At 32.7% G+C, this 14,612-nt stretch overlaps 1 protein-coding gene across 1 annotated transcript in view; it reads right to left on the bottom strand.

Moving 5' to 3' along the window:
- LOC127735983 (putative ferric-chelate reductase 1) overlaps positions 1–10,874 on the bottom strand; it is a 32,507-nt gene extending 21,633 nt beyond the window's left edge. Inside the window, exons 1-2 of the mRNA XM_052246478.1 lie at positions 10,751–10,874; positions 8,302–8,445 (exon numbers count right to left, since the gene is read on the bottom strand). Of these exons, the coding sequence (XP_052102438.1) occupies positions 8,302–8,445; positions 10,751–10,808 (202 nt within the window). The 5' untranslated portion in view covers positions 10,809–10,874. The remainder of the gene's footprint in view (positions 1–8,301; positions 8,446–10,750) is intronic.
- Between the last annotated feature and the right edge of the window lie 3,738 nt (positions 10,875–14,612).

The raw sequence follows: 14,612 nt of genomic DNA, 5'->3' as shown, positions 1-14,612 counted from the left end.
GCAACAATTAAATTGCAGTGAAAGCTTTACATGTTTTGAAAGCATTTTTTTTTTAATTTTACAGTAAAACTTAAGCTATGATAAATTTGAAACATATAGATAGTTTGTCCCGATAGATAGTCTAGCGGATAGGTACTAAAAAGCAACTACCAGCTAAGTTCAAAGATTAGAGGTTTAGTTTTTTTTATTTCAAAGTAAAAACTAAAAGAATTTATCAGAATATGTATATATCATAATATATAGATGGCACATTCTCTTCAATTGTTTTTTCAATCCAAGGCATCGTCCCGAACATGCATGAAATATTTGCCACTGGACATTAAGCAACCAATAATCAATCATTCAATCAATTCATGACGAAATAGATCAACTTCCTGCAGAGATTTTAAAAAATCATCACCAAGTTGCCGTAATTTACCTTCACAAAGTTCCATAGTAAACACTTTTTTGTTACAAAGTAATCGCATTGATGATAATTTATCACAATTTTAAGATAGCGTTGTTGTACTCTAATCACGGCATGAAGAACCATATGTGTTACTCTTTATTTAATTGAAAGAAACTTGCAATTGTCAAAACCATTTTTAGATCCAAAGATTTAAATAGCAGGATATTTAAAAATCATTGTCAAACTTAATAACACACTATTTCATTTGATTTGGAACACAGCATTTTATTTCAAAATAGCCAGTGGCAAATGTTTGTTTTAATATCTTGACTACAATACAATGAAATTTTAACCTTGTGGTCATTCATGCGAAGTTACTTAGTACATGGAAAAGTATGTACTATGAAAATTGGAAGGCAAATTCAAGCAATTGTAAGTATGTGCTAATAATTAAGTCTTGTCCACAAGTCATTGTCCGTCCACTCAGGCCTATAAGTACAACAAAGAAGAAATGATTGACCTTTACCTTCAATCTCCACCTATATTGTCTCATCAATGTGGTTTTCGAGTTCACCTTCACGTGCGATGGATACATAGATGACAATACCTCCGCAGGCACTCTTACGATCCTTTCAGATTATATTCTTCGAAAATGAGGAAAGCTGCAAATCATCAATGTTAACACTTGGATCCAAATTAGTATCAGTTATAGTTACTATATCAAATTCATCAGTAATGTTTTGGAGAAAATTAAGCTTATTTCTTAGACTACGTATGTTTATGTTGCATATGGATAGTGAGGTTTCTTTTATACTGGAGGTATATTCAGTAGTAATATCTGAATTCGGACCTAGATTATTCTCTTTATTTCCAATAATTAGGATGAAATTTAAAACAAATAGCAGAAAAACAATATCTATATTCGGATTTAAGTTTCCACTAAAGTCAAAATATAGGACACTTCATAAACATCTAAACTTTGCCTGTATTTTTCAACCTATAATGAGTAAAATCCTAAACTATGAGAACATATGTTCATTTAAACATACTTAACATATACACACCGTGTAAATTGTAAATAAACTTGAAATTGTTATGCTGTGGCCAAACCGGTTCTTGTGGTGAACACTAAATTTAAAAAAAAATCTGAAGGCCTGCGAGACGACTTTATTTGCTTAAAATTGGTATGGACGAATACTGTTACATGTAATGCAGGGCAAGCTCATGTTGATTTGTCACATACATATGTTTTAATGGCATATTTGTCCAATTTCTGTATTGTACCTTCGATATTTGTTCACCTAGATACATGAAATTAACTGAAACTCGAAAATCAATACATTTTCTGAAAAATCAACATGAGTTTGCCCTGCATTAGATATAACAGTATTCGTCCATACCAATTTTAAACAAATAAAGTCGTCTCGCAGGCCTCCAGATTTTTTTGAAAATTTAGTGTTCGCCCCAAGAACCGGTTTGGCCACAACATAACAAATTCAAGTTTATTTACAATTTACACAATGTGTATATGTTAAGTATGTTTAAATGAACATAATTATGTTCTCATAGTTAAGGACTTTACTCATTATAGGTTGAAAAATACAGGCAAAGTTTAGGTGTTTATGAAGTGTCCTTTTTTTTTACTTTAGTGGAACCTTAAGCTCTGGAGAAGTTAGAGAAAGTCGACGAGTAACGAGCATCTGGAATTGGTAAGTAATATTTCTTTTAAAGAGCTATCACTAGTTCGTGAGTTAAAACTGCCGAGTCTAGATGTGCATTGACATAAGTTAAATAACCCGATAGCTGCCCTATATTGTTCTATACAATTACCCATTGGGTTTTGTCATAGACATCATAATACATAATATAATTAGGCAGCAAAACGAGATATATAAATCACCACAACCACACACATCATCACATATAACTGAGGAAATGTTCAAAAAAGACAAAGTAAGATCTACAAAACAAAAGGAGCAAGATTTGCAGTGGCGGATCTAGAAATTTTCATAAGTGGGGGCCCACTGACTGCCTAAGAGGGGACCCGCTCCCGTCATGCTTCAATGATTCCCTATATAATCAACCAAATATTTCCCTCAAAAGGGGGGCCCGGGCCCCCTGGCCCCTCCCTTAATCCGCCTCTGATTTGAATTACGAGAAAAAGCATTTGTTTTTGAAATGAGAAGTGATTTACTACTTGAAGACGTGGAACTTTTTTAAAAGCATTATACTCATATGTTGTTACGTGTAACATCTTAGATTATAGAACGTTGCAAACTTCTTACCTAATTGCATTTAAGGATTATTGAGTGATTAAGAAGGATTTATTAGTTCTCAATAACATATAAAAAATTTAAATAAAAAAGTAAAAAAAAATGTAAACCCCTATAAACTAGGATTTCTTGTTTTAGACATGCTTGGAAATCAAGTCAAAGTTTATGCATAGAGCCACGGATAAACAAAAACTACAAGTGACATCAATACAACAAAATACATCAAATACATTACATGGAGCAGTACAGAATGAAAAAAAAAAAAAAATAATGTAAAAAGTTTGCGAATACAATTACGTACATTTTTTACGATCTACCTCTTTGACGTTAATTTTGCCTATTTTAAGTTGTCTAAAGATTTTCTATCCTTGCATCCTTCAGTCAATACAAGCATGCATGTATTACATCATAACATCAAACCCATCCTTTTATACAGTTATGAGATATGGGGTGCCTTTAACACAATGTCTGGTAAATTTAGAAATGGGATTGTTTCATTTGACCATATTTATTCTAAATTATCTGCTGAAAAACTTCATACTGAATTCTGTAAATTTATTCTTGGAGCTCCACAAAAAAAGTACTAACTTTGCTGTGTTAACTGAGCTGGGAAGACTGCCAATATATTTTAACATGATTAAAGCAATGATTAAATACTATTACAGATTAGAACAATCTGGCACTAACTTCCCATTGTTATACAATGCCTTTTTGAAATCTAAGAAATTGTATGAGTCAAAGAAACCGTCGTGGTATATGTCGTCTAAGAAACTTTTTTCACTGATCAATAATTGTCTAACATCCTCTGACAGGGGTAATCCAATTGACAACAGAAAACTTAAAATTGCTATGTTGAAAGAATCCAATTGACAACAGAAAACTTAAAATTGCCATGTTGAAAGATTGGGGAAAAAATATCAATAATCACTCAGAAGGGAAACTATGCACATATGTTACTATTAAATCCAATTTTGGTTGCGAAAAATATTGTTAAAAAATTTGAAGAAAGACAGAGTCTAACAAGATTTCGTATATCTGATCACCATTTACTTATAGAGAGAGGTAGATATAATAATACTCCACGACACAATAGAGTATGTCAAAGATGTTGTAGTAATGAGGTCGAAGATGAAACACATTTTCTTTTTAACTGTGATAGTCTATCTGACAAACGAAAAGATACATGTATGATAACAATAATAAATAATTGTGGTAAGAATTTTAATAATCTAGACCCTTTCAAAAAACTGATATGGTTAATGAATAATGGAGATGAGAAATTGTTATCAGAATTGTGCATATTCATTAAGAAATATGAAAAGTTTTGATGGCTTCTTCTTATCATTTGAAGTTTATAACTTCCCTTTAGTGAGTTCTAGAGCACCGTCCCTTGATGACTCTTGCTCAGTAGAAATGTCAACCCCTTGCTGCTGTGCATTAGTCATGAGGAGAACCACTATTGGGGAAAATCTCATAATATCTGTAGCTGGTTCTGAATGACCTTTGCATTGTGGTGATATAAAGTTCCTCGCAGCTGTGCACTGGTCATGAGGAGAACTACTACAAAATGAGAAACTATATTTCTGGTTCTATTGTTCCCTGTTGATAAATTTTATATCTAATTTGTTTTATATATATAGAATCGACCTCATTACACTAAATGCTTCATACTGTAATACTATCCTATATTGCTCATATTTTACTTTATTTCTTTGTGTATTGTGTATTTTCACTAAAAACTTGCATATTTTATAATTATTATTATTGTATTATGATGTTTATATATCTTGCCTGACCAGGGCCCATGATTGGTAAATAAAAATAATGTCTAATGTCTATTCAAATTTCTAGAAGTCTTTAATGTTTTAGGACTTTTAGTCAAACGCACCCCAATTTAAATAACGATCACTTCATTCTCAATGTCAATTATCGTCAAAAGAGGCCGTAAGGGATTACAATATCAATAACTGCTTCATATTTTTAAAAGTAAAGCAGTTTTTTCATCATTAATACGTATTGACATTAATGTTTACTTTTATATTTCAATATCATTCAATTATGTTTAATAGTTGTTCATACTTACCAGGGCCGTAACTAACCTCTTTTCAAAGTGAGGCAAAATTTATTTGCCGAGGGGTCTGGGGGGAAAATACGCAAAATCGTGCATTCTGAGAGTTTCCCGGGCCCTTTCTTAAACTAAAAAGCAACTTTTGTTCTAATTATTTTTTCGATAATATTCTGGTCTCAAAGCAAAATATATAGATTCAGTGTAAGACTTTTTAGTTTTTAGGGACAACATCAAAAGACCGATATGTTATATAACGCAAAATTCGTAATTCACATAGTCAAGTGTGTGGCTGCTGTTTTTATGTTTTTTTTGTTATGGAGTTTTGGCTTTTAGAAAAACGTATTATACATGTACCTGTCAATTATGTTTTTTTTCAAATTAAGTTAGGAGGGGGCTGATTATCATTGATATAACTATGTGAATTCAGTTTTATAACATAATTCAATTACAAGTTGATGTAGTTCCTAACTGGGATAAAAGGGTACACTCAGGGTAGACTCAGTTCTTAGACCTCATTGGTATATTGTTTTGTGCAGTTTTGATATGTATATCGGCTGATTAATGTCGTATCTGTCTGTTCTGGTCTTGTATTGTGTTAAGACTTTGGTGTAATATTTTTGTGACTTTAAAATTTATTCACAGTATAATACTTTAAGTACCGCTTAAGTCGACGCTAGGGGCCGTCTTGACCTTGTTGTAGGGTATGAATGATTCGTTCATTGTTGAAGACCCTCCAGCGACTGTTCATTGATAATTTGTATTTTGTCTATGTATTGTGTGCGATTTTGTCCCATGCACATTTCCTCCATGTCCCTTTATTTTTTATTTTAGGGCCTGAACACGGCTCAATGTCAGTTTAGTCCTTCAATGTAAAAGGTCACATGGCAATACATTATTTTCTTTTTAAATGATTTGATTCCGGGAGATTGGGTTGTCTCACTTTAATTTAACCCATGTCAGCGTTTTAGTTTTATTTACAGAAAAGGGAGCCAGTTTTGTATTGTTTAATATAAAGTTTAATTTTTCTATGACAAAACGACGAATTTTTCGATATCCGGTAGCATCGTATCTTCTTAAAACAATGTTCTCGAACAATATCTGGACATCGGTAACATTGCCAAACCACAAATGACCGTTCACTAGTCATCGTAGATCTTTCCCAAGTCTTAAGTTTACGCAAAGCAGAGAATTAACGTTCACAACAAGGAATATTAGACAACTGAAGCCATAGTCATAAAGATTGATTGATTGATTGATTGATTGGTGTTCGCTTAACGCCGCCTCAGAACAAAAATGCGAGAGCTAATTTCAAATAATTTTACAATTTAAAGTAGTTTTTAAAATTAGACAAAAGGTCCTTAAATATTATAAAACTCAAGTTTAAAACAAAATTACTAATTTACAAATTAAATGAACAAAAGACAACCCTGGGAACAGATATAAGACACATAACGACAAACAATAGACAATCAACACTGCAGACTAAAAATAAATGAGAAATATGGATCCCGAAAAAACAGGGACGACGTCAGAGGGTGAACAGAACTTGCTCCTTGCAAGACAATCGCCGTGAAAACAATTTAATAAGATAAGATAAGATAAGAATTTTATTAATCTAATCAAGAACCCATAAAGGGCATCATTTACAACAATATTAAGCACAATATGATTGGAAAAAAGAAAAACTATATCCTAATATAATACTATCATATATTGGACAGGATCAGAGCCTAACACATCATGTGTCTTACATAACATTAACAATAATTGCATAATAATTTTATATATTTTGTATCCACCTGGATCTTATTTCTAAACACTTAATTATATAATTGCCTAGGCACATAAGAGTTGGTAAATGCTCATTTGTGAACAGCCAGAAATATTTTTTATCCTTGGGTAATTCTTTAAAATTATTACAAAAACTGTTTACTTTATCCCATAATAATTTTCTCTGTTCGTTATATAAAGGACAACTTACTGTGAAATGGGTCTCATCTTCAATAGAATTTGATCCATGTGATAGGCAGTGATGACATAGACGCTGACTTCTCTCTATGTATTTTTTACTATACCTATCTTTCTCAATTTTAAGATCATGTGCACTTATTCTCAATTTACATATATGAAGACAAGCTTTTGTTTCAACTTATTTTTTTTGTGTGGAAATTTCCAACATGAGGCATTTGCCTCATTTGCCTCAATGTAGTTGCGGCCCTGCTTACGACGCATTCATTATCATAAATATGAAATAAAAACCCAAGTATACATGTACTGGTTATAACAGATATTTAAAGCTGGGGGCATCTGAAGGTTTTCAACAAAAAGAAGTCTTATAACATTTATCAGCACAGAAGAAATCTCTATCAGGTTCACAAACAACTGTTTCATTAAATTAAGATTATTCTATTTGTATTGATTAAAGGGCATTAAACATGAATAAAGTTATTATTTTTTATTATAGGGTCAACATTTTCACTGTTATATCCAGTTTAAAAAAAAGGGGGGGGGGATAAATGGTGTAAATTGTAGGTGAATACAATTATTCAGATAAATAAAACAAAAACAAAAACTGCAAAAAAGCTGTTAAAGGTCCTATATGTTGAAGATGTTGATGAACAATGTGATATTTTGCTGTCAAAACCTAAAATGATTAAACATTTCTTTCGGGAGTATCTTTAGGGATGATTAATTGTTGACATAGGCACGTCACAGTTTTGCATCAATCGCTAAATATATAAAAAGTGCGCATTGCCAGCGATTTTAAAGAAACTCTTATAAAACTTTAATAAAATAAGCATTCAAATCTTTAAATTACTGTAACATATAAATGCTAAAACTAAGAAATTAAGAATAAATAAAGTTCTTTGGTTGATTTGCTTTTGATATTCCTACGCATTATTGAAACTTTGTCATTGATGTTGCGTTTGTTACCGAAAAACACACAAACGACTAATTCATACTTGCAAATGTAAGTATTATCAATGAGAAAATATACAACAACCAATTTGATATTATACATAGACTTCAAAACACCTCATTATTGTTTTCTGTCAATCAGAATGATGGAATCCTCACAAAACATCTATGCAATGTAATACTTAATTGATGAATTACATAAATAAGTGGTAAGGTCTAACTTCATAATGACATTAAAGTATGTTTACCATTTTTTGTTTGATTGAAGATCCTCTTATTACCACTATCTTTGTTTGATTGAAGATCTTCTTATTACCACTATCTTTGTTTTTAACATTTGACAGTTTACCTTGATAATTCATGCAAAAAATTATGTGTTAACTTGTCAATGGTAATTAAACAATTCATCAAGCATGTACGGAGATGTAGTTTTTATGCATATTTCAATATCAATAATTACTAAGATATGTTAACCCCTTTACACAATCTTTCTTCGGTGCTGTAACGATCATTGCCCACGTGCACGAATACGAATATTTTATTGGTTTGTAATCCAAAATTACGGGATTGCTACTAAAATAGACATTTTCGTGCATGGTAAGTTATGTTGTGCCTATTTTCCAGTAAAATCAAGTGTGAAAAGGGATACCTACTGTGAATGTCTTGTCCAGGAATGTAATCATTTTCCTGTATATCTATGGTATATGGCGGTTCTGTTGTTTGTGCTTCTAGTCCGTGATGTTTTGGGAAGAGTGTCAGACATGTTGAAAAGGGTGGTCCTGCTGCAAACCCTGAAACTGTCAAATGAAAAGATTTTTTTAAAAGAAATATTGATAATAACCACAAAGCTAACCACAAAACCCACAACATTATAGAGGTAGTCAGTGTTGGAGTCGTATCTGTTAAAAGCTGTGAAGTGGATGTCTGTCAATATCTTCCCCTTATATCTCAATACAATTAAGAACCTTATCTGGTTCAAAATTGACGGATTTACATTTTCAATAGCTTGAAGATACTTTACATAGAAATTGGAGATAAAACGTTTAGCCTCACATGGAAAAGTTTGAAAATTTACAAAATAAAAAAAAAAGAAAACACACGTAAAATTTTTCTACAAAAATTTAACGTGCATCAAAATCTAGACAAACTCAGAAAAAGTTGATATTAGAATCCTTCAACAGCAACATGTTACCCATACTAACATTTTGATTTTATCAAAATATTCAAAAATAGTTTGAAAAAGTTTAAACATTTACATTTAGACACTATAATCAAGCGAAACAAATACAGGGAAATTTCCCAATACCTCATTGGTGCAAGTGTCCGTAGTGTTTTCTGGATTTAACTTCCTCATGAACATGCTGATGATGATGATGAGGAGGAGGAGGAAGAGGAGGAGGAGTAGAAGAAGGAAGAGGAGGAGGATGGTGATGATGATGATGAAAAATGTGAAAGCCACAGATTTACAAACTCAGGAGGAGCTATAGGATCACAATGGATCTTAAAGGAATAACCACAACCATCGAATCCTTTTATGGTCAACTTTATCTGAGGGAGTTGGTGCAGCATCACTCTCATCACAACGACAAACGTCGATTTCTTTTTTTAAGTATCAAGTCCATATCTACATGTATTTATTAATGTGAGATGAACACGTCTTTATGTTTGAAGTTTTATACGTTGTTTTGTTTACAAACAACGTTTAACCTGTTTTGTGTGTCACCAATAAGTAATCTGATGTGTCTGCAAACCGCGTCGAAGTGCATCCATTATTACTTTTTCATTTTTTTGTCTGCATGCTTATTTTAAACAAGTCTATTATCTAATTTCAAATTAAATATCATTGGATGGTATTATGCCAAAATTTCATTCGCAACCACCCATAATATACAGAATATGATTATTTATTATACCCCAGTTATCATTTTCTATATAAAATAAGTACACAATATTTTCACTATTTTTTCAAATTGTAAGCGTTGAACTATTTAATCGGTCAATAGTTTCCAACTATTTGCCCTCGATGAAACTATTTGACCGCAAGCGTCATTATATTTCGCGGAATTCCAACTGCAGCTTCGGGATTGGAGGATGTTGAGAAAACCACAGGAGTTACGACGTCACGTTTTACCTATTGTATTAGGGTAATAGTTGCTACTCGGGGGACAATAAACTTACTATTCCAGTCATACCTAGTCAATAAGTATAAAATATTTGAGCACTGTACCTTTTTTTGTGGCAACATTTGTTTTTCATTGTCATTTTTTTTTATATGATGATTATGTTATTACATACAGATTTTTTATTTTGTAGATCGTCTATGTTCAAAAGTTGGATCCACAGCGGTCAGTGTGATTGATTGATTGTTGGTTGCTTAACGAACAATCAATCAATCACACTGACCGCTGAGGATCCAAACTTTTGAACATAGATTTGATAAAATAAAACTTGCTGCACAAATACTGGCGAGGTATCCCTATAAACAAGTGTTTGTTTTTATTAGATAAATATTTTATGTTCGGTTTAGTTTGATTTATTAGAACATAAAGATATCTATGAACGAGAAAATGCATGTTTATTCAATCAATCGTTTGCGCTGAAATTAGCATGAGATAAAACATGAAACTTCTACACTACATGTTCTACTAAAACATTGATGATTATGCAGTTATAAACAATGTAGCTTGTGGGGGTTGGAGGGGCTGCCATCCCAACCAAAGCTCAACGATTATAGTAAAATTCTTATTGAAATATAAATGTTACACTGGTGTTACTTATACAATAAATTTGTTTTTTCATAAAATTTATACCAGGGTTTATAAAAGACAATAGTCTAGCTTGAACATCAGATGGGTGTACCGGAAGTTCGTATCTTTATTCATTTGGGTCCGTAAATAGGCAGTCCTGCATGGAGTCTGTGAGGATCGTTCGACGTATAAAAATATCAAAATAACAAATTCATGTATACGTTGTTCTACAAGTAGCCATAGGGCAATTATTAACAATATCAACATATTCATGATATTATAATACTCAAGTATTTCTAAACATTTTTTTTGTTCTGAATTCTAATTCATAAAAAATGTAAATCAATCTTCTTACCTGATTGAAAACAGCATATAATTCCGTATAATTTTAATAAACATTCTTTACGTGACATGATGGCAACTGATGTTTGTGTAGTGATGAGGGTCAGCTGAGGGGTATACACACATCTCTTATTGTATTTGTGATAACATCATTGGATGAGACTTAACGGACGGTAATAAATTGTTAAAACTGAGAGAGCTATTTGATAATTACAGAGAAGATTCATTTGTTTTGTTTTGTTTTGTTTTGCTTTGTTTATACGGAAAATAAATTAAGGATCTGGTGTTGTTTTATAAATTTATAAAAGCAAATTTGTTCTGCCTATGTTTTATTTTATTTTGTTTTTTGTTATATTTGATATGTTTAATGTTTTGTTCTTTGTTGTGAAGTTTGTATTTGTGTGGGCTGTTTTTGGGTGGGCAGAGAGGGGTCAATAAATATAAACAATTAAACGCCGTGACAAAAGGGTATCCATAAGTATATTCTTATCTATTTATACTTATATTAATGATAACCGCGGTTTGATTTGAACCAAATGTTCATTTCATTAAAAAAAGGATTGAATAAGGCTACACGACTGCTCTCTTCGTGCACCTATAAGGAACTATATTGCATGTGTGTGTATATTTTAAAATACATTGTACACTAATATTAATACAACATACAATTATGCATTTCTAAAATTACTTCAGGCATGGTTTCATTAATCATTAACCACGAGACCACCGAGGCGGTATATATTTTTCTGGGTTCAAAATGTATATATTTTTAACACGTCGACATCGTTATAGCACGTTAGCAAGAGTTGGTTGGGTTATAGAACTAGGGCTTCTCGACTTCTCTTGTTCAGACAGTAATACCCTTGCAAAAGAGGACCGTCCGTTTGTCTGTGTGGGATGTTTAATCAGATTACTCGTGTTGTATGAGTGCCAAGGTCTCTGCACCTAAAAAACCTTGCAACAACTATCTGAGGGGTTCGTAAGTGGCTTGTTGCAAGGTAATCCATACTAAGGCACATTTTGCTTACCTGGCTTCCGTGTGAAAAAGTTCATATGAATTTCATGAGAATCGAGCTTATACATATTTCACGTGAATTGAGCTCTCACGTGAATTTCCCATGAACATGTCATATGAATTGACCATGTTTTTGAATAAAATTAATGTTTTCCTAATACACATGTTCTCACTTCCTATCAATTGAGTTCTCTTCATTTAGTGTTTGCGTTAGTTCTACTTTATTTTCTTTGTTGCTCGTTCATGTTTATATTGAAACTACAAAAGGTATCAAATAAAAATAACACTTGATAAATTTCAACTGAGGTAAAAACAACACTGAGTGCACATTTCTTTGTTATTGAGAGACACCAACTTAGCAAGCCATTGCATCACAGATGTAAAATTCCATGAATACTAGAAAAGAAAGGATATGGGGTCAGATGCGGATGTAGGAGGAGGCCCAGGACCCCAAACTAGGCAACGTTTGGAGTGGGACATGAAAAAAATGTATGCATTAACCATATATGTAGCTCAATAACGGGACCCGGGTATCTGACCCCCCCCCCCCTAAATCCGCCTCTGGGAGTATCCATCCATGACACAAAATCAGTACGTGCATAGCAAAAAATACAAAAAATACAAACAGCAAAGGAACAGCACTTGTATTGCTGTTTTTCATTCTATTCTTCATTCATGACTGTCATGCATAAATACTAGTAGTAAAGTTATCATCCAGAGCATCATAGTTCACTCCAAAAACTTTTTTTTGGAGAGGATGAATTTTCCCAATCATAGCCTTCCTTGAAATAATGTGTAAACTGTTGTTGATATAAAGAACATGTATGCACTTAGGTGCATTTCATTTGAATTGCATATTTAGTCCATACATATATGTATTTGTCATTTTAGTTTAGTTTAATCTATTCTACAAATGAATCACCGATTGAAAAAAGATTCATTCAAAAGAAGTTATTTTTGTGTACATTTTGTAACTTCTGATCGAGATTTGGAAAAAGGGGGAAGAGGAGAAGAGACTGTCCATGGCAAGGCACCCTGGCAGTGATCAATTTTAGTAAAATATTTGTTTTTCGTTATTTCAAGAATGTGTGTTGATAGAAGATCTTTGATTATTTCTTTTCGATCATTTACAATGGTTAGACACCAGGCAATTTAGAGCAAGACAAAGAAGACTGAATGTTCCCCCCGAAATACATGTTGTTATTGGGTTGCGATCAGGTTTAAATATACCTTAATCCCCTTTTTTTTTTTATATAAATCAAAATCTGCTGTAATGTTTCAGTAAAGTATGTATGATTGATATTTTATAGTGTGTCTTTCTCTGTTGTAATGTTACACTACTGTTTCAGGTTAGGGTGAATGTTGGCGCCTGTTAAAACGTTTAAACCCGCTGCATTTGTTTGCACCTGTCCTAAGTCAGGAGACTGTTGTTCAGTGGTTGATGTTCGGTGTGAGCCAAGGCTCCGTGTTGAAGACCGTGCTTTGACCTATAATTGTTTACTTTTTACACATTGGGACTTGGATGGAGAGTTGTCTCATTGGCACTCATACCACATTTTCTTATTTCTATGATACACCTCATTAAAAATACAATGGTAGTTATATGTTTTTTTGTTATTGTCCTGTTGTAAATTATGAAAACTCCTGCTTATTTCATGTTATGTAATTATGCAATTCAAGTATTCAATCAAAAGAGGCAGACCAAGATTTTTCAAAAGTATGAATGATAGTCTAGGTCTGTTGAGCATGTTGGACACGAGCATGTTGGACACTTTTTAATATAATCATGGTAACATATATAGCGCTTATGATACCGTTTGTACCATCCCAAGTTGTCACACCTTATCCGCAAAAATTGGAAAGAAATCGAAACACATCCTAAACTATCCAAGATCTTTCCAGAGCCACCTGTACTGGCTTTCCGTTGGCCCAAAAGCCTTAAAGAATTACTGGTGAGAGCTGATTTATCCTCTAAATCAGACTCTTCGTCTGTGGGCTCTTGCAAGGGATACGGAAACAAACGATGTATGACTTGCAAGCAAATACTGAATACCCAGACTTTTAACAGTCACTCCACTGGTACGGAATACACCATATTTTGCAATGTTAATTGCAAGACTACAAATGTTGTGTATCTTCTACAGTGTAAATGTGGTAAACAGTATGTTGGCGAGTCAGAACAGCCATTTCACAAACGTATGAACGGCCATCGTAGCGACTATGAATGCAAGCCAGACCTTCCTCTCAGTCGACATTTGAGATCCCCTGGCAACACTAAGGCAGATCTCAATCGACTGACCATTACAATCATAGACCACAACACTGCTTGGTCTAGGGAGGATAGAATCGCTCGGGAAAGATTTTGGATAAGAAAATTAAAAACTTTGGCACCAAATGATATCAATGAAAAGGTGTAGTTCTAATTCGCGAAAAGAAGAAGAAGAAGAAGAAGATTTATTATTCCAATCAAGGGCCCATGATGGGCAGCATGACATGTACACATACAATAATACATCATGATTTGTAACAGAAAAACATTTTTTTTATACATTGAAATGAAACATTAAAAAGTTCAGACATGTTATTATCTCCATTCTATATAAATCACATACATTTAATTCCAGGCAGAACCAGAACCATAAAATCATTACAATTATCATTGTTATTACATACATTAATTTACATTTCGTCTAACATCTAGACATGTAATAATATAGTTCCCTAAATATTTAAGTACAGACAAATTTTCATTAGTAAATAACCAAACAAATTTTGCCTCATTAGAGAGATATGAAAAATTAGGACAAATACTGTTTATCTCCTTGAAAAATATCTCCCTATCATCTTTGTATGCTGGACA

This window comes from Mytilus californianus, unplaced genomic scaffold (genome assembly GCF_021869535.1).
Source record: "Mytilus californianus isolate M0D057914Y unplaced genomic scaffold, xbMytCali1.0.p SCAF_3, whole genome shotgun sequence".
In the NCBI taxonomy this organism is placed as follows: domain Eukaryota; kingdom Metazoa; phylum Mollusca; class Bivalvia; order Mytilida; family Mytilidae; genus Mytilus; species Mytilus californianus.
The sequence above is the reverse complement of the archived record's forward strand: the minus strand, read 5'-3'. Positions and strand labels throughout refer to the sequence as shown.